Below are 19,952 nucleotides of genomic sequence, written 5' to 3' on the forward strand. Positions count from 1 at the left end.
TGGAAGTAACCAAGTGTACCCCGACTAATTACTTTGGATAGTAGGGAGAAGGCCGGAGAAGTGTGTTTTTTCTTGTTTCAAAAGTTTCTAACACAGATCTCCAAAACTACAGTAAAAATGACATGAAATATAGTGAACAAGGTGAACAGCGTAGCGCATTTTGGGAAGTTCCTCCGCAGAACGCCAGATGTCACTGTTTGCCAGTTTTAAGAGCCTGTTGCTCTCCACTAAAACGACCCAAAATAAATTCAGGGAAGCAAAGTGATTTTTTGCTGCCGGGCGGTTGTGTGGAGTGGCTCAGTCCACTGGCTGACTGGGACGTGGAGCCCTTACAGGCACCATGTGGGATTCATGGAAAGGTCACCAATAAAGTGGGTTCCTCACATCTCGAGGATGATTCACCATCACAGACTTTTTTTTTTTTTAAAGTAATGAATACGTCAGAAAGACAAAGACTTGTGAAACATCAAATACCCGTCTCCTGGCCGCGCCTCTTATTGTGGGGACAGTGGGTGGATGGGAAGATTTCCGTTCTCAGGTCTCAGTCAGTTTAGTTTCACCTTCTCCACCAGCAGAGTGTGTCGCCTCCTCTTAGATGGGATGTTCCAGACAAAATTGACGTTGACCTAACGTTGATCTTGGCGTATAAATAGCGTAGGAGCGAGCACATTTTCAAGCTCTCGTTTGCTGCCTTGCGTCAGGTGCGCGATGGGAGCGCAGATAGTGGCATGTGTTGTTGACGCCTCTTCGCAGCAGGACTCTTGCCCCGCTGACGAGGGGAATTAAGTGCGTGGCAGGAGGATCTCTCTAATCTCCGATCTCTTGGATTATCCCTTCGATGGACTGCAGTGGCTCCTGCCCGTGGTTTGGGACACGGTTTTACGCACGGGTTTTAATTTACGCGCGGTGTTTCTCTCCCTGGCATATTTGCGTAATGGATTAAGTACTTTTGCTTCCACGACCCAAACAAGTGTGGATTATCAAAACCTAAATTATGTTGATTGCTCAGTTCCTGGAGCGGTCACCGTGGATTAAGAGTCCCAGACTTTTTATCACTCCCGGAGCAAACACCTTTTTAATCCGCTAAGGGACGCGGAGCCGTCTGCTGAAGCGGGATGGAGGGCGAGCTGCGACCCAGGCTCTGTTTCTTGACCAAAGGAGGGCGCGGGTATGGGTTTCATCTGCACGGAGAGCGGAACAAAGGGGGACAGTTTATCCGCACAGTGGAGCCCGGCTCCTCGGCCGACATGGCCGGGCTGCGACCGGGAGACCGAGTGGTGGAGGTGAACGGAGAGAATGTAGAGATGGAGCCCCACTACCAAGTAAGTGATTGGAATAAAATCAGGCCCAAGATTCGTTTATAACAGGGAGGGATAATAGATTCTCTGCCTGTTAGACAACTTTCCCTCCCCTGAGGAGAAGGAGGGGAGAACCTACCTTGGGCTTAAATGGGTCAATATGAGCTTTGTGTAATGGGAACCATTGACTTACCCTTTTACTCAGGCCAAAAATATCCGTGTGCACTTTTATTCAAAAACAACATACAATCACCTCTTGGAAAGACACCATCTACTCCTGTTTGGATTTTAATCATGAATCTGGTGAACTTTTTCATCAGTTTAGTCCCTCAGTCTTTTTTATGTGTTGTTAGTGTCTGTTTACAATATTTTCACCTGGAACCTTTTCTAGTGAACTGTTCAACTTTATTATAATGATAATTAGTTGTATTAAGATTCCTTCCGTCCCCCCACCTGCAGGTGGTGAACCGCATCCTCGAGGTGCCGCACCGCACTAAGCTGCTGGTGGTGGACAGAGACACGGACGAGTACCTTCACGTTAACGGCCTGGCCTGCACCGAGGCCCTGGCCGTTGTGATGGGAACCCTCTCCCCCAGACCCTCTCCAGGACCCACACCTTCCACTTCTCCGTTGCCGCGGGGGATATCGTCCAAACTCAGGCAGCTGCTCTCCTCCGCTGCCGACTCACCCACCAGCATGGACGCGCAAATCGAGGTCAAGCAGTCGTCAGAGACCTCCAGCGCAGCGTCAGACACAGAAGTAAGAACGGACAGGAGGGCTGGTAGCTTTTAGTCAGGTCAGCTTATGCATTCAAACACATACAAATCAACAATCGAGAATCTCCTTCCACGGGAAATTTGGCTGGGATTATATAATACCCGATGTAAATGAACACAAAGGGCTTCCTGTCAGGTTTTCGCACCTTTGGTTGCACTACAGTGCATTTTATTGGCTTTTATTGTTCTCCACCTGTGGTCAACTGGTCTGGTGCCATTGTTCCACCTGTTTACAAGTCACCAGCATCTGTAAGCAGGCAGGAGCATTTAAGCGGACATTGTATGAAGATCACCGTGGGTTACATCACACCTTGCAGCGGCGGCAGGATTAGGCTCAACCAATCGTGACTTTAACCCCAATGATCTTTGCTGCTGGTGTGGGAACTGTCTGTCCCGGTTTTTTCAAAGTGTTTGGGCTCCAAACAAAGTGGAACAGGGTCCTAAACATCAGCAGTTCACGTCAGATCACCAACTGTTGTGCTCAAAGGCAGCATAAATACAGGCTGGCCCCTTGGATTGACATCACAGCCCTGCGCAGGTTCGACAAATCCCAGGTTCTGATCAGACAACACGCTGGTTCTTTCCTGAGGATGCACGTGTAGTCTGCAGAGTTGACAGCACCTCGTCGAGGTTCTTTATTTCAGTAGTTTACGATCATCACGTTTCACTATGGTGGATTTTTAAAAAGCACTAACTTGGCAAAGTTCTAGTAGTTTGTGAATGTAATGTCATTATTAGTGTCAGCAACCACTTGAAGACTTTTCCAACCAATTAATCAATCATTTTTTTAATTTATATAGCATCTGTTACAATCAAAATTGTTTCTAGGTGCTTTACAGGGTCTGACAAGCAACAGTGGCAAGGAAAAACTCCCCTTTAACAGGGAGAAACCTTGAGCAGGACCAGTGTCACAGGAAGGGACCCTCCTGCTGATTGCCAACCCTTCTTTCTTCCTGTCCACACTAAGAGTCCATGATATTTTAAACCCAGACTGGCACCACAGCAAGTCTCCCTTCTCTTTTAGCTGGAAGACACCTGATCTGTAAATACAATGTGGCATGATGTTTTACTGGCGGCGGATGCCCGCACGGCACCAGTCTTAGGTAACAGGAGTGCTGAATCTACAGTCATGTTTACACATGAAGCAGCCTCACTAAACCTTCATTATAAAACTAGTTTCTTTTTAGTTACTTGTAACATTTCTCCCCCTAAAGGTCATATGATCGTTTTCTCCTGTGACATTTCATAATTTTAAAACCAAACATTTAATCTTGTTTAGTGGGACAAAATTAGTTAATTGTCTATCAAAACAGCTTTGCAACCCGGATTCTCTGTTCCATTACTCTAAATGATGTGATGTGATGAGAGGTGTGTGTGCGTGTGTGTTTGTGTGTTCTTGTCCTTGCTACATACTGAGTACAGAAATTGTACAAGCAAACTGAGGACATTTTGCTGGTCATCACAACTTCAAAGGACTGTTTGAGGGTTAAGACGGTTTTAAGGTTGAGGTTAGACTTGGATTTAGATCAGGGTCAAGGTCAAGGTTAGGATCAGGGGTTGTTTGGGATGGCTAGGGTTAGGGGTTCGAGCAAGGACCAGTGTGATGCATTATGACTATGAAAGTCTTTACAAAGATATGAGTCCAAGTCTGTGTGTGTGTGTGTGTGTGTGTGTGTGTGTGTGTGTGTGGTGTGTGTGTGTGTGTGTGTGGCCACAAATAACCTAGTTTAACTCTCCTGTGAAGGCACACATTCACACAGCACATAAATATAAAATATTGCAGGTTTTACTTTTTAATTTGAATATGTGAATTGACCATTTGCTTTGTAATTCAATTAGAAATTTATAGGATTTACACAAATTTGACCAATTTTCTGTTTCTGAGCCTTTTTTCTTTTTAAATGATCTTAGCTGCAGATGCAGTCTTCGCCAGAGCCGCCGGACAAGCTTGTCCCCCGCCTGTGTCACATGGTGAAAGGCGAGCGCGGCTACGGCTTCAACCTGCACAACGACAAGGCAAAGCGTGGACAGTTTGTGCGCGCAGTGGACCCCGGCTCACCTGCTGATGATGCAGACCTCCGGCCCGGTGACAGACTCATCGAGGTACAATTGGAACAGCAACAGGCGCATGCTGACATGAACAGAATCTATCTACCGTATCCTTCCATACTGGAAATGAATCCTCCAAACAACAGTCAGCTGTGAAACCACTTCTGCTGCGTAGCCTCAGACAGTTATGTAACAACCATTGACCAGAAATGTAGATTTTGCAGGCACATATTTGCAGTGCGTATTAGTTTTAGGTGTAACTGGACACTCCCTGTGCTGTCCCTCCCAGCGGATTAGCTCAGATTGATGGACAAATGATCACTGATCTCAACAGCATCACGTGTGTAGTTTAAGTCTGAAGAGGAAATGTCCAAAGGATGAAGGAATTTATGCAAACAACTGGCACTTTACTCAAATGACAGACCTTTACGCTCTGTCAGTTCTGTGTTGCGTGTCCCTCGGACACAGTTATTAAAGTCTCCTTTTTGTTTGCTTTTTGTTGTCATGTGGTTTCCACCACCTCAGGTAAACGGCGTGAGCGTGGACGGGTTGAGGCACTCGGAGGTGGTGGCGCTCATTAAAGCAGGAGGGGAAGAAGTGCGCCTTCTAGTGGTGGACCTGGAGACAGACGAGCTGTTCCTCAGATTAGGACTCCCACCAAACACCAGTCCTGGCAAAGGTGAAGCAACAACTCACTGACTAACAAACGTATTAACTGACTCACAGAGTATGTTTTTGGTTACTCTGGCACAGAGGTCTATGCTGATGCATCAGTCACTAACAGTGAACCGCCCACCCCATCTCCGACCGTTGGACTACCCGCCGCAGAACCACCAACCATAAATATTACGGTGACCGACTCCACAGTGGAACCCTCCTTGCCAAGGTCCAGACCAAATGGCAGCTCGGCATCTCAGTCCTCAAGAAGTTCCACCACCCAATCGGAGATAAGCAGCTCCGACATGAGCATTCCGGTGAGAGGGGAACGCGGGGGGTCGTCTAAAGGTGTCAGAAACCGAATGTCACCCATGAAAAATCTGCATGTTTTAGGTTCCCGATGAAGACGACAGGCGTATTTCGGATCCTTTTATCGAGAGTGGCCTGCGTCTGAGCCCCACAGCTGCCGAGGCGCGACAAAAGGTCCTCGCTAGCCGTATCAAGAAAAGAGCGCCCCCTATGGACTGGAGTAAAAGACAGGAGATCTTCAGCAACTTTTAAGCTTCAAAGTCCATGCGGAAAACGTTGACTCTGGACTAGAAAGAGGACGATTGAAACCCTCCAGAGATCCTGTACGATGTGAAAGAAAGGAATCGATTGGGTTTGAAACAGGATAGTTTAGGTTGGGAGCCAAATGAAGGCACCCAAATGATCCTTTAGTTTAAGCTCTGCTGTCACAAACAAAAGTCCGGTGAGATGACCCACGACAGATATTGACCCCCTTAAATGTTGTAAAAACCTGGGCTCCATCTCAAGCTGCCTGGCCCAGCCCATTAGGCTCCTAGCATGAATCGCAGTTTAGAGCAGCATCCCACTAATGGAATTGAGCCTCATTTGTTTGTTGTAACCTGGCTTTCTGGAACAGGTCTATAAAACCATTGAGCACAGAAACTCATGACGTCATCGACAACAAAACACTCGAACAAAGGTGAAACGGCGCAAACAGGCATCAGAGACGCACGGAGGGATCCTGTCACTTGCTCACCAAAGGTCAAGTTTCAGTAAGATTTAAGGAGGACTGTGACCATTTTAATGTCGGTCTCAGCCTGGAAGCCACGTCACAACCTTTGCAGTTTCACACAAGGCAGCAGTTACACGGACAAACTCGAATCATATCGGCTACTCAACACATTTTATTTCCATTCCAACTTCCATAAAAAGGGGGAAAAAACAAACTGGGGAAAAATATCACATGACAGAACAACAGAAGGGGCCAACTATTCTGTCATATTTAAAACAGTATCATGCTCTCAATACATAAACAGAATTTAGAAAATGTGATTACCCCATTCCATTCCTCATTTGTTGCACCCGGTTTAAAAAAAATAAAAAATAAAAAAACCAAACCAGAACAGTACAAGTTGAGCAAAATATGCGTACAAAAACCTTCAGACCAAAACGGAAATTGTGGAAACAGCTATGCTTCAGCCTTTATCACACCTAAAACAAACCAAAAAAGCGATTTGATTATCAGAGTGGTCACAGTCGAGGTCAAATCAAAAGCTTTTAGCGCCCAAATGTCTTTTACACTGGTAGAATTCTTTGTCAAGATGATCATCCATCTTTGGTGACTGACATTACGCCTGCGTTGAATATTGAAATAGCAGCTTGTTCCGAGCTATTGTGTTTGAGATTTCCCTCTTTGGCAGTGTCCTAGCTGATATTGTTACTGTGCTCTTTTGTGTACCGCGGCGGTGTTGTCGGGGGGTGTAAAGGGCAATGGGATCACGCAGATCACACACACTCTTGCGTACACACGGAATAAAAAAAGACACAGATGCAAGGCATGCATACAAAAGGTAGGCTACACACCCTTCCAGACCTACTACATGTGCACTCCAAGTGTCAACTGTTCAATCCATGCTCACGGGCAAAGACGATTCTCATGCAGGAGCTCACACACACACACGTACGTACACACACACCTCAGCAATATGGCGAAGTTAGTCATTGTAAAAGTGCGGATTAGTCCCAGTTTGACAAAGTTGTTTTTATTTACCATTTAGTATTGGGATATTTTTGCCAGTCAAAGACACTTAATTTCACAGTGCAACACAATATGACAAACACTGACATCAGGGTCAACACATCATAAGGGTGAGTTTAAAAAAAAAAAAATCCATACAAAAACTGAAATGGTCAAATTAAAAAGTGCAAAAACAACAGCTAACAGTCGCTCAAAATAGCATAAATTCTTTTCTTTCTTTTTTTTGCGTTAGTTGTGCAAACGATGTTCATCGGAGAAACAGAAATTGTCAGTAGCAGGCAAACAAAAAAAAACCAACAGAAAATTTAAAAAACAACAAAAAAAGGAGCAATTTAAAACATTCTAAAGATCACAATGACATTGCAAATCACTGTTTTACTTAAGATATTAATATGGCATCGAATGGATATCAGTATGAATGTAGACAGAAACATTTACACATTCTCTCTTGCAGACACACAGACACTTGGTCACAGTTAACAGGTGCCAAGGACATCGCGGTGGGAGTCAAGTTTTAGCTCGTTACCATATCAAAAACAATACATAAATCACAAACTCTTAACACAGGATGCTGAAGTAAAGATTAACAAACTGCACATGCACGAGTGCCCTCACAAACACGCAAATCTCAAAGAGACAACTAAGGATGCGATTCTTGTTTTCATGATTTCCTCTACTCGAGAAAACGGTGTTAGCCCTAATCCCTCTTTCCTGCTGGAATGGTTTCTGAAGCCATGATTTCTCCTCCTCCTCTCTCAATAAAGTGGAAAATTGGACAAGATAATGTCTGACAGCTCTGTGAAAGCAGCACTCGGGTTAAAGATGGCGGTAAAAACTTATCCAGACTATCTTACAGAAGAATTCAGCAACTACGGATGAAGAAATTTATACTGAATCCCATTCCCTGGAAAAAGAAAGATATCTCCCAGAAAGTGAACAGAGTTTAGACACCTGTATGTCTGGCCTAACTACGTCTTGAGAAGTCTGCATAATAGTGCCAATCACAGTCAGTTTTGATGTACTGCATGTGCAAGTGTATGTATGAGTCCGTGTACGTCGGTCGGTCAGTCAAGCCATTGTTTGCTCTCGAGTTTAAGAATCCCATTAAAAGTTCTACTGTCCCTGTCCACCCAGACAAATGACACGCCGTGATGTCATTTCATTTTCCCTGCCTTGTTACTGATTTCCCTCCCTGCCTTTCCCTGAACTTCCTCTGCGCTGGTCTCTCACCCCGCCTCCCTCTTTGTCAAACGTGTCCTTCCTGCGGTTTCCTTCTTTCCGTCACTCGCTATCTGTCCCTACCAGTTAGTTTTTTTCTGTGTCGGGTCCCTGCCTAGTTAATCTAGAGGTGTCCCTCTGTCCCTCCCACCCCTACCCTCCCTCTATGGACAAACACATAGGGCATGTGGGGCCGTCCGTCAAGGGGAGCAGCCATAAGCGTCCCTCTCCCTCCCCCCAGATCTGGGCAGTGCAATACACAGATGGATGAGTTTCCCATTCACCCTCCTCTTGCTGGCTCACCTGGGGGTGCGGATAAGCGTGAGAAACCAAAGTTAGAGTCAAAATCGACCTTTGCGGAGCTGTGATTTGCACGCGGGTCTTACCTCTTGGTTGGGTGTGGAGAATCTAAACACCATAGCAGGCTGCCAGTCTTTCCTTCAGCAGAGGGGGGAACTGCTCCGAGAACTGCTGCCAGTTCTCCTCCCCGACCTGCTCCTTAAAACCATGCAGTATCTGCGACATGAAGCAGAAGATGGGGTCAAAAAGGAACAGCCCCCCCCAAAAAGTTACTCTCCGTTCGGTTCTGTTTTTTCCCGGCTTGTTCCAAGACCTGGTTGTAATGCTGCTTCTCCACTAGCGGCCTGGTTTTGGTTTTGGCTCGGCGAGGGACGACACTTGAGCCCCGCGTGCTCAAACAAAATGCTTTTCCATCCCAACTGGGCTGCGCGAGGGCGCCCCGTAAACGCTGACACAGCGGTTATCGCTGGTTTGGCATTAAATTTGGGGGAAAAGTCACGTGAGCAGATTGAACTGCCACGCGCATCATTTGGCGTGCAAATCAGCTGATGGAAAAGCAAATCGGAGCAGCAGCGTCTGGTTGGGTGCACAAGTGTCCAACTGCTCTGGTCAGGACACTCGGGACATCAAGAACCCACCGAGCAGAGCACTGCTCAGTCTGTGGTTACTGGGCGATTCATTTTTGAAATGGTGGTTCCGAGCCTGGAAAACTCCAGACTCTCAATAGCTCTGTCATTCAACCAGCTCCTCACCTTGTAGAACATGTCTCTTAAATCATCTTTAGGGTTTACCCAGGAGGCCACGGCGTCGCAGAAGAAGATGAAATCCTGAGCAAAAACAGAGCCAGATGTTCACGAAGTATTCCAACTGCGTTTTTCTAAATAGATTTACATTTATTCCACTCGTGTCAGCTATGTAGGTCATTTGTTTTACACATAACTGACATTGTTCACTGGTCTACTTGATCAGAGGTGTTGACCACAAAATGAAATGTACCAGATTAGCAGAAAACTACCTAAAACAGAGGAGATGCAGAGTTTCTGCAGTGCCACATCTCACCTGCACCACTCCTCCAGGGTTCACCCCAATCATCATGCAAATCCCACGGAAGGCCGAGTCTTTCTCCTCATTGTCTCTGATATTGCGCAAAGACGTGCACCTGCAGGAGACATAAGATCCGTTACCGTTAGCGACAGCTTTAAAGCAGTTGCTACTATTATCTCCTAAAATTGGCTGAACATGCTGCCTTTATAAAGATAATTGTCATTAGGACAGACTACTAAAAACTAAGAGAACAACCACAACTCTGAGGTGATGACACAGATGAGAAAAACTGATTTGAAAGCACCCCCCCACCCTTCCTCACCAAGGTCGGATAAACTGTGGCAGCATGCCAGCAACCTCCTGAGGACACACGTAGCCCAGACGGCCAATGGTGATAGCTGGAAAAGCAGTGGAAGAACAAGAATGAGTGCTTGAATACTAAATGTTGTGTCGTGCATATCACAGAACACGCCATTTTTTCGGTGAACCTGTAAAATATGTTCAAAATACCAGTGTTCTCCAGCAGGGTCTTGGGGGTGTTGGGCCGATTAATGATCTCAACAAGCTGGTTCAGTACCATGGCGATGTACGGCTGCATCTCCACACCTGAGCAGCGATAATGAGCTTAATAAGACACAATCCAGGTGACAATGCAGTCCTTTACTAGAAATTCTGCACTATAAAGCGCACCTGGCTACAAGCTGCACCACCCAAATGTCTTACAATTTAAGAAAAAATATACATATAAGCTGAACCTGGCTATAAGCTGCAGGTGGCGACTTTGAAACATGACACCTACACATAAAGATTATTTTAAATGTTTATTTACTAGACACGGCAGTAACGCAGCCGTAAAATGAGTAACACACAGGTTAAAAATAAGGAGCCAACCAACTGTTGATTGTTAGCCTTTAACTTAAAAGCTGCATCAGCATTTCTTTGTGTGTTCCACCTTCCATAACAAAGGTGTGTACAAGGGTGTGATTAAAGTGGTGTGATTAAACTGGCATCTTCATTGGCCTTAAATATCTATTCAAGTTCAGAAGTCGTGGGAATAAATTAGTACCAAGTGTAGAACATTGGGGGATATTCAGCCATGTCATTGTGGTGGCGATGGGGAACTCCCCATAAGAGTAAAAACTCATTTCTAAACCATTCGTATCGGATTTGTTTTAATGGTGTGTTTCTATTTTTTCCTATCTGCAATTCAAATATGTAAAATTTCAAAGGAAAATGAAAGACAGCCACAATTATCCTGCAGCTTCTAAACGTTGAGCAGTGCTCAAATCCTGCTGAAACTCACCCATCTGCATGCAGATCTCTCCTATTGCCCAAGTAGCATTGTTGCAGACGGAAATGAACTCTGGGTTTAGATTTGTCCCAAGGATTGGCATGAATTCCGCTACAAGAATAATAAAAATTAAAAAAAACACCTGAATTTCTATGTACAGTGAATTAAGAACGGAAATTTTGTGTATGCTCTTTTTTTTGTTTGTGAAATGACAATGGGAGAATTACCAATACACGGTTTTACATGAAGGAAACAGGCCTTTGTCAAGTCCCCAAGGAGAGCAAATGAACTCTGTCTTACTTCTGGCATTGTATCCTGAGACAAAAGGACAATGTGAAGAGTTAATACAAACAGAACTTGTGTAGCACTGGTCCTCACATTAAGTGTCGCTGCTATTGCCACCTTAATAATCACTAAAATACGAATACACTAAACTTCCTGAGGAGGACCTAAAAGTCACAGTGCTAACTTTGTTGAGAATATTTAATGGCAAAGGACAGGGGAGGATATGTACAGTTGGTAGTTTAAAAACATTCATCTAATGTGCAAAAATATCTGTAGAACCAATTTAAGATGATGATCACAGTCAGAACTTTTGATGACTTTTCTCTTCGTGCCTCTCCTCACCTGCATGCACTGGAAAAGTAGAGTCATGATGTTACTACGGGCAACAAGAGTGTCTACGTGACCTCCCAGTCCCTCCGCCAAGCCGCTTAAAAGATCCAGAGCCACGATCATGAAATCTTTGTCCGGCGCTTCGTACTGGTCTGGCTGCTGACTGTACATCTGACATGCACAAAGACAGGTTGGAAAGTTTGAGAAGTGATTATTTGAGGACGTCAAAGTGTCCTCTCCACTGTGAGAAGCAACAAAAAAGGCAACAAGTCCAGCCGAGTATACGTGGCTCACCATCGCCTGAGCCAGCGTCTTCTGGACCAAGGTGACACATCGCTGGTAGACGGGCTCACAGTATGGCAGGAACCCACTCTGCAGCGCCGTGGCGACAGATGAAAGACACTCCAGCAAAGGAAAGAGATCTTTATCTTCATCCTTCAGCTCGTTCCACTTTGCTATCAGTGGTGGCATCAGCTTCTGGATGTACTCCTAAATACAGTTGGACATTTAATGAGAAAGGCACCAGACAAACTATTGACAATAGAAGTGCTCGCTGTCTAATTGGGTGCACTTTGCACTCACAGGCTGGTTGAGATGGTGTCCCACAGAGTCTGCCAGCGTTCCTATAGCATCGTAAAGGATGAGCAGGTTCTTGTGCTGGTACTTCCCGAAAGCAAACACCAGCGTATCAAGAATGAAGCTCAGGTAAGGCACCAGCTCTGTACATGCTTCCTCCTCCAGGGTGGCAAATGCACTGTCAGAAATATAAAAAGAAGAAGGCGGATGATACAAGATAAACATTTCTCCAATAATAATAATTACAAAAATAAAAAAAATCCTACCTGCATGCAGCTTCCTGTACCCTCTTATTGCCATCCAGAATGCGTTTGAGCAGCTCGGTCATGAGGGGTTTGAGGTGAGCGTCCGGGGGCTGACTGACCACCCAGTGAGCATATCGACTGAGGGTCCAACAGGCAATAGAGCGCACCAAGGCCTTCTTATCACACAAGCACTGGATGAGGTGAGGAATGAGTTCTGGCAAATAGGGGACCATCCCCTGCATGCAGCCTGGAAGTACATAAAATTGACATATCTTACAGGAATAAAACAAAATGAGTACAATACCACTCTCAAAGTACAAGAGAAGTAGACGTAAAGCCAGCAGTTCTTAGACTACCACTTATAACGTATGATCAAACAATCGACTACAAAAATTCTGATTTTGTACGGGGGTTATTCTGGGATTCTGGATATTTTGGAAATGTGCTGCTCCGCTCGGTGCATTCCACTAGAAACAGCTGAAATAGTATCACCGCTGTTGTGATTCAGTTTGCTCTGACCCCTGCGGTTTATTTATGGATTTTTATGACTTGCTCAATTGCTCCACTTGGATAAAGATTTCTGAATTTGAGTGGATATTTACGGCAACCAGACGGCGCAAGACAGGTTGAAGAGGTTCAGTAATGCGCCGAGGAAGGCGCAAGTTTAATTGAGCTTTGAACAGTCTTTTCTCTTCATGTACACCCTCATGCACCCTCGTCATGGAGAAAGAAATCATGCAACTCTTAAGTTAACAGCTGTAATGTCACTTTACTGCTGTGTTTTGTAATTAAACATTTAAAATAATCTTTCTGTGTACCATAAAGATCTCCCGTTTCAAAGTGGCCACCTGCAGCTTATAGTCAGGTGCGCTCTGGAGGGCGGAATTTGATAATGAATCCATAATTGATCCCTTTGCCAGGATGACCAATATTACTTGAAAGTATTTTGAGTGCGAGGTCTCTCACCCTCAGCAATAGCTCCCAGCACAAGGATGCCAGACTCTTTGATGACCCAGTCGTGGTGGAAAAGCAGGCCTTTGAGAAGAGGGAGGAGATGAGGAAGCAGCTCTTCGCGAAACACGTTGGCGAGAACGTCGAGCGCTGCAGCCGAACACTTCCCTGGAGGGCGAGAGTACATCAGTATCTTTCTGTTCACATTGTGCTCGGATGTTACATTTCTGACGCACACACACGGGCAGTAAATGCCCGTTTGTTTAGGACTTACGAAGGTTCCAGTCAGACAGTGCATCATCGTCATCATCCTCATCATCATCGATATCCTCCCCTTCCTCGCCCTCCCCTCCTTCGTGCTGCAGAGTGACGGTGCGGGACTTGTGGAAACGAGGCTTGATGTCTTGCTCACTATCTGGAATAGCTTCGTCCTCTTCAACATCACCCTAAAAGGAGGAGAGAGAAATGTAGCCAGAAAAGGCATGGCATCTGTACGAGCACGCTGATTCAGTTGTTCTTTTTATTTTTAATTATTTTGGGTGTAAAAAGAGGCAGAACCATCCATCTAAGGATGCACTGTCATAGATAATTAGCACACTTGTACTGAATGCTAATTATCATTTCCTTAGTCTTTATTCTGTTGTTTGTGTGAAGTGAGATGATGTAAAAGAAAAAAAGCTAAGCAACCAGTTAACAACATTAAGAAACATTATTTGTGGATATTTGTCCTATCAGAAGAATTTCTTAACTTAGGGGCACCTGTAGATGTGAAGCGAAGATGTCGCGAAACAAGATACTTAACACTGATGCAGCGACTCAATGGGAATTTGTACAAGAATAAGTCCAATAAAAAAGGCAAACTTCTGTGTTAACATTTGTACATGTGTAAAAGGCAGCGACAACCGTTACAATCTGAGCCGATGTGTGCAGTTCATATCTCACCTTGAGAAGAATAATGTCAATCTCAGAGTATTTCATCCCATTTACAAGAATAGGAATCAGCCTAAAAAGAAGCATCAGATTATTATTTCATTCTTACAACTCTATATTTACATCCTTGCAATCACTGTGTCCAACAAACTTTAAGTGTGTCAGTACTTACTGGACCAAGTGGCCAGACAGGGCCTCTTTACAGATTGGTTGTTCAGCCAGGGTGAGCCAGAACTCACAGGCCTCCAGGGCCACATTTTCATCCGGGTCCTGGGTACGTTGCAGCATGTACTGTTGAGAGAGGAGAATGGGTGATAATACTGACGAGGACAGGACAAAAGATGCATTTTATTTCTGTGTGAACTTAAGTCCTCCCCTCACCTGGATGATGCTGTGCATGTGTGGAATGAGGCGGTCAATGCGGACCTCCAGGAGCATGACCAGAGCCCTGCACACATTCTTCCGCACTTCACTGTCCTCGTCACCAGCCAATGCGAACAGACTCTGGTCAACAGGAAGAGAAAAGGAGGAAAGATGTAGTAGTCCAATGACGCTAAAAACAGCATGAACTGTATCAGAATGATGGCAGAAAAACATGTGGAGGAAAAAAAAAAGGAAGAGCTGATGATCCGAATCGATTCACATCGTGTGTCAAGACGGTGGAGACGGAGTTGATAACACAAACAAAACGAATGAACACGCCAAAAAAAAATGACACGACTTATGCTCACCTCAATAAAGGTGTCAATGTTATCCATTAGAGCTTGAGCTCGACCAATGATGAACTGGTTGACACATGCAATAGCATGGGACCTGAGAAACGAAGAAGTGTGATTTTTAACGGGGTGAGAAGAAAGGAGCAGAGGACAGACAACGCGGGCCAGGAGCAACGCAACGATCTCTCACTGACCTGATCTTGGGACTGCAGTGCTTAAAAAACTGCAGGAACTTGGGGATCATGATGTTGAGCGGTCTGTTCAGAGCCTCGCTATCGAGCAACTCGGAAGAATCCTCACAGATCTTCTGCAACGCGCCAAAGGATCCCTGAAAGAAGCAACGGTGAAAAACAGTCAAATCAAAAGCCGAAAGGTGACGCAGCGCTATTCGAGCAACGCGTCGATGTCCTGACCTCGCAAGTGTTGTAGTCCTCGGAGTTGAGAAGGTTACACAGCTGAGGTAACAATTCTGGCCACGTCTGCAACTCTCCTTTAGAGGCAATGGTTGTGATCAGGATGCCTAGCAGGTGACAAAGAGATAGAGGCCTTGAAATGCAGAAATAGCTAGAAAACTGCTATTGCATTCAAGCTGATAAAAGGAAACGGAAGCCCTTTTTCACACAATGTTGCATTACCTGCAAAAATGAACCCCCTACACAGCTGTCTGACTCACTCTGCCTAGAAAATGTTCGCACTATCTCCGTCTTATCATTCTCGCATAATAACACCCACCGATTGTGGCTCTGATGAGCGGTGAAGGATCTCCAATGTTGTTGAGGCATTCTCGCTTGATGAAATCAGCCACGTTGGGAGGGAAACTCTGATAATGAGCCTTAACATTGTTTTTCAGTATCAGGCCGCTCAAGGAACGAGTGGGCTCATCTGGAATGCCAGCACAGAAGCACAACACAGTTTATTAAAACTGGAACAGGTGTAAAGAATTTTGCGACAAGCAGCACACCAATGGTTGGACTGCTTGATGATGAAGAGGACATCTCTACCTTCAGATTTGAGGCTTGTGAGGACGAAGATCAGATAGTTGTTGAAGTCCGGAAACTGATTAAGTTGCTCCAGTTTCTGCAGGTTCTGTCAAGGAGTTCAAACATGTGTTTGCCCGCCCTCTCTCTCTCTCTCTTATATAAGCTGCAGAAAACTCATATTGCTCTCTTTGATTTTTGGCCCTTGAGTAATAAGTTTACCAGGACTTACCTTGAAGCCTTCATTGCCCTATGAAGCACTACTCAGGCATCTTGTAGACAATTTATTCTTTTACTTTAGCAACAAGTATTTTTTTTGCTGTTACTACTATAACGGGGTATAGTATTATATACTCCCGACTGTGCCTTTATGGAGAGTAAAAGTGGTAGCAAGGTGCACGTTTTAGTGCCGGGTGGATTGGTGAACATAATAAAATAGACCAGGCATCATCAACCTTGGACACAGAAGTTTTACTGACCAAAGTTGGCTGACCAAATCCAAGATATTTTGAATTTTACATTTTAAAGTTTAGATGAATATTTGGTAGTGGAAAAATGTTTGGACCGCTACGGGTTTCAATTTCTCATCCACTTTGATGCGTCCGCTATTTTGTGCGGTAAATCCCACACATTTTCCCCTCCTGTTTCTACGATCAAACGACCCACAAAAAGAGTCAGGATACTTCTTGCACAGCTCTTTGGGTTGCTGTGTCTGGCGACTGGGAATCTTTAAGTAGCTGAAGCACTTGCTGCAAACCCTGCTCGTCTGGCTGCCATTCCATTCTAGAAAGACACATTTTGAGATTATGATGCAAACAGTAGACAAACAACAATACACACACACACACACACCTGGCTGGGTACTCAGCACTTTACTACTCAAATCACGTAGCTACGCAGTAACAATTCTGATAACTGCGAGAGACAGACTGCTGCGTGTACAATGCATACGAAATCTGTTTAACATCAGAGGCGACTAACCAAATGTAGATTTATGTGATGCACTGTCTAATTTGAATAATACGCAGCGGCGAGTGAAAACACTGCGATCAACGGATTCGTTATTGGTCGTTTTACAGATGACCGTTCCAAACAACACCTAAATAAGACCACATATTTGATGACAAAGTACGCCTAAATTACAATCTAGCCACCTATTTTCATTTTGGGCCCAGGCGGTAGAGACGCAAACGCCTGGCTCAGTCAGATAACGGGTTAGCTTTAGCTTAACTACGACAACTAACGGATCCAGGAAACCAGTTGCAAAAGCGATCACATGGGAACATCCAGGGTGCTGCTTTGCACCGTCAACATGTCCTTTTCCATGAAACAGCAAATGCTTGGCTGATACGAATCATTAACGATCACAACAATCAGTCACAAATCAAATCAGGTAGCTCAGAGTAGCATAGGGAGTTAGCATCATCTTAAAAATAGCCGCGAAGGTTTTTACCTGGTCGTTGCGATTTGGTCAATCTATATTTCTATAGACAAAAGTGCAGACGCGCTATGACAAATAACATGAAATATGATATGGCTAGGATATAGGTGAAATTCTCTTCTGAGTGGCTTTATGTAAATGCTATGCTAGCTGCTCTGTCACAGAGGAAAATGCATGCCGTAGAATCAAGCCGGTTGATTCGTTTGAACATTTCCGGCTTCCGTCGTCAATAGATCTTCGGTACGGAAACTGACCAGGCGTTAACTAAATAGCGTGTGTGTGTGTGTGTGTGTGTGTGTGCGTGTGTGTGTGTGCGTGTGTGTGTGTGTGTGTGTGTGTGTACACATATCTATATATAGATATGTGTACATATACACATGTACACAAATATACACAAAGATATATGTGTGTGTGTGTGTGTGCATATATACACACACATTTGATGGATGTACATATGTTTATATATGTGTGTGTATACTGACGGGTGGGTATTAATGTTTTTCTAGAATTTAATTTAGTGAAAGTGAAAGAAAAATATGACTATAAAAACATCAACAGTGGTCGCGTTATATTTACACCACCAGGGGGCAAGAACAGCTTTCTTATCGGTTTAAAAACGATGATGATGATAATAATAATATTATTATTTATAATAAGAAGAAGACATTTAAGATGTTTTTATGAAACTGGGCATTGCAATCATCGTTTGTCTCTGGTAGATAGGTACACCTAATGTTGAAACAACATAATCACAAAAGAAATGCACAACTTTAAGAATCAACACTTCCTTTATTTCGAAATCCCTGTCAACACTGATTTTTGAAGCAAGGCCCTTGGAAAAGTGGAAGTATTCTAACTGAGAGTAACATCACTTTTGTGCCTTTTGGAAAGAGGAACAAAGACTTTTCAAAAGCAATGAAAGTGGGAACCAGGGGAGCTCAGCATCAACCAGATAAATGTATTTATTTAGGTAAGAAGGTTCAACACAGCGAGCTGATTTCACTCTTACTACAACCCCACTTGCAGCATGCATTAGACAGTCCAACTACTACATCCCGCTCTTTCCTGTCAGCGCTCCGCAGAGCCTCCAGCACCTCTTCTGAGATCAGGGAGTGTGCAGAGCGGCTGTGTTCTGCTGCCACCCGTCCCAGATCCGAAGTTTGCTCTTTCCATGTGTGGGAATTAGCAGGACCCTGCTCATTGGCAGGATGATGGATGTTATTTGTGGTCCATGGATCAAATGTGTCTTCTCCAAGAAGAGCCCCTACAATGGAAAGATAACTCTTAATGTCACAGGTTGACCAAACAAGGTGTACTCGCATTGGAATTGACTTACCTGAGTCTTCCACACTTCTCCTCCAACGAGAACCACCACAGGTAAAGATGACAGCTCGGATAAACTCTCTTCCACATAGTTTCACCCCATAGAAAGAGGGATAAGCTTCATTGCACCGCATCTTGTCTGCCCACACTAACAGCAAGGTGAGAGCCAAGAGTGACACCTTCCACATGTTAAACGGGAACAAGGGCGGATGCGGATCAAAGCCTGAAACAACTATGAGATGTTCGTGCAGCTTGTGTCTCTTTTAGCATCTAGTTTATATAGGACTTGGTACGTCAGACGAAGAACTCAACTCACCTCCAGCCCTCTTTGTGCCTGGAAGATAAGACCAGAGACCTTTAGGTGCAATAATTTGCAAGAATTGGAAAAGTTGTGATTAAGTGGCAAATATTTATCAGAAGTGATGCCACTGGAGCTCTTGGCTATCTAATCACCTCTGACCTTTAGTTGGCCTTTTCCCCCCGCAGTATCGTCTTGTCTTTTGTGTGTTTGTCACCAACACTCTCTCCCTCTACTCCGTCGGCTCTGCTGTATCTTGGATGGAGATGAGTATCTGCTGACCCCAAAAGGGCAATGAGGAATGTATAGGTTGCGCTTGGTGTATGTGGCACACGCAGGGCAAGTTTCAGAGGCCATCTGGCGACAGAGCTGTGGCTTCAAAGACAGCAAATGACACAATGTGTCATCGCGTTTCAACAAAAACTTTGGAATTCTGGTTTTAGGCTGTACAGGAAATAGAGTAGAATAAAAATGTCTTTCAAAAAGTGAATCATATACTGTATATATCTAATATTTACTAATACACACAATAAATGGCTGATAAAATTACCAACACTTAAAAGCTACTAGATTGTAAAGAAACATATTTAATCCCAATTACTGTTTCAAGGACGTAAATCCGGCAAACGCTATTGCGTCACGGTCTAAACTCTGACGCAATAGCAACCCTGGAGGTGGGCGGGGCCTTGACTAAAGGGTAGCAACAGTTGCCCCCGGTGAAGCCATGAAGGCGCCATCGTCACGGTAGTCCTGGCGACAACAACCAAGCAACGGGAGTCAACAACAACAAGCCAAATCTTACGGGGAAAAAAGAACGACTGGGGGAAAAAAAAGGACAATACTAGGATAAACTAAAAGCGACAAAGTCGAGTATGTAAAAAAAAAAAACAACAGCATCTTTTTCGTCTTCGTGAAATTCGCATGCTTGTTTGTTTAGCCTTTAAAGTGAAATCGATGGCGATCGCAGGCGATCGGAACGACTGGTGGTGCTGGCTTCACTGTAAACGTTGTTATGACGATGTCAGATCTTTTGACAAGAGCACAAGATGGCGGCTGCGGGCTTGTGTCAGTCGTACTTTTATTGCTAATTTGCCCGAGTGTTCCGACTGCCTCGATGTCCTGCGAGTGTCTCTTTTTGCCCCGACAGTGATACGGAGACTTGTATCAGTCCCACATTTGCAGACTTTTAAACGCCAGTAA

At 44.5% G+C, this 19,952-nt stretch overlaps 3 protein-coding genes across 4 annotated transcripts; 1 reads left to right on the forward strand and 2 right to left on the reverse strand.

Moving 5' to 3' along the window:
- The first annotated feature begins 586 nt into the window (after window positions 1-586).
- On the forward strand, window positions 587-7,611 carry LOC130527854 (Na(+)/H(+) exchange regulatory cofactor NHE-RF2-like). Its single transcript, XM_057036639.1, has 6 exons — window positions 587-1,322; window positions 1,758-2,057; window positions 3,986-4,177; window positions 4,649-4,802; window positions 4,877-5,097; window positions 5,174-7,611. The coding sequence occupies exons 1-6, from the start codon at window positions 1,116-1,118 to the stop codon at window positions 5,339-5,341; spliced, it is 1,242 nt and encodes a 413-aa protein (XP_056892619.1). The 5' UTR covers window positions 587-1,115; the 3' UTR covers window positions 5,342-7,611.
- Window positions 6,810-17,380, reverse strand: tnpo2b (transportin 2b). Its single transcript, XM_057036635.1, has 24 exons — window positions 17,144-17,380; window positions 16,374-16,473; window positions 15,715-15,790; window positions 15,446-15,595; window positions 15,127-15,233; window positions 14,908-15,041; window positions 14,729-14,810; window positions 14,379-14,501; window positions 14,170-14,288; window positions 14,010-14,070; window positions 13,342-13,513; window positions 13,083-13,235; window positions 12,138-12,363; window positions 11,878-12,049; window positions 11,590-11,784; window positions 11,308-11,466; window positions 10,908-10,995; window positions 10,693-10,791; window positions 9,900-9,995; window positions 9,712-9,787; window positions 9,405-9,504; window positions 9,098-9,172; window positions 8,432-8,561; window positions 6,810-8,348 (listed from the first exon to the last, which is right to left on the reverse strand). Exons 2-23 carry the CDS (start codon window positions 16,470-16,472, stop codon window positions 8,454-8,456), a joined length of 2,670 nt encoding a protein of 889 aa, XP_056892615.1. The 5' UTR covers window position 16,473; window positions 17,144-17,380; the 3' UTR covers window positions 6,810-8,348; window positions 8,432-8,453.
- A 520-nt stretch (window positions 17,381-17,900) lies between these two features.
- rln3b (relaxin 3b) lies at window positions 17,901-19,487 on the reverse strand. Of its 2 annotated transcripts, none has more exons than XM_057034969.1 (5): window positions 19,354-19,487; window positions 18,915-19,026; window positions 18,771-18,788; window positions 18,468-18,686; window positions 17,901-18,395 (listed from the first exon to the last, which is right to left on the reverse strand). In XM_057034969.1, exons 4-5 carry the CDS (start codon window positions 18,640-18,642, stop codon window positions 18,112-18,114), a joined length of 459 nt encoding a protein of 152 aa, XP_056890949.1. In that variant the 5' UTR covers window positions 18,643-18,686; window positions 18,771-18,788; window positions 18,915-19,026; window positions 19,354-19,487; the 3' UTR covers window positions 17,901-18,111. The 2 variants fall into 2 exon arrangements, with proteins under 2 accessions (XP_056890949.1, XP_056890948.1); XM_057034968.1 differs by having other exon boundaries at window positions 18,915-19,127; window positions 19,354-19,464.
- Window positions 19,488-19,952: the final 465 nt, after the last annotated feature.

Source organism: Takifugu flavidus, chromosome 6 (genome assembly GCF_003711565.1).
Source record: "Takifugu flavidus isolate HTHZ2018 chromosome 6, ASM371156v2, whole genome shotgun sequence".
Lineage (NCBI taxonomy): Eukaryota > Metazoa > Chordata > Actinopteri > Tetraodontiformes > Tetraodontidae > Takifugu > Takifugu flavidus.

Excerpts from the sequence above, each read along its gene's own strand:
- LOC130527854 (XM_057036639.1), top strand. The coding sequence starts at position 1,116 with ATGGAGGGCGAGCTGCGACCCAGGCTCTGTTTCTTGACCAAAGGAGGG. Across the intron at positions 2,058-3,985 it reads GCGCAGCGTCAGACACAGAA|CTGCAGATGCAGTCTTCGCC; the intron begins GTAAGAACGGAC and ends AAATGATCTTAG. Across the intron at positions 5,098-5,173 it reads GCTCCGACATGAGCATTCCG|GTTCCCGATGAAGACGACAG; the intron begins GTGAGAGGGGAA and ends TGCATGTTTTAG.
- tnpo2b (XM_057036635.1), bottom strand. The coding sequence starts at position 16,472 with ATGGAATGGCAGCCAGACGAGCAGGGTTTGCAGCAAGTGCTTCAGCTA. Across the intron at positions 11,467-11,589 it reads AGACGCTGGCTCAGGCGATG|ATGTACAGTCAGCAGCCAGA; the intron begins GTGAGCCACGTA and ends TGTGCATGTCAG. Across the intron at positions 8,562-9,097 it reads TAAGAGACATGTTCTACAAG|ATACTGCATGGTTTTAAGGA; the intron begins GTGAGGAGCTGG and ends TTCATGTCGCAG.
- rln3b (XM_057034969.1), bottom strand. The coding sequence starts at position 18,642 with ATGTGGAAGGTGTCACTCTTGGCTCTCACCTTGCTGTTAGTGTGGGCA. Across the intron at positions 18,396-18,467 it reads GAGAAGTGTGGAAGACTCAG|GGGCTCTTCTTGGAGAAGAC; the intron begins GTAAGTCAATTC and ends TTTCCATTGTAG.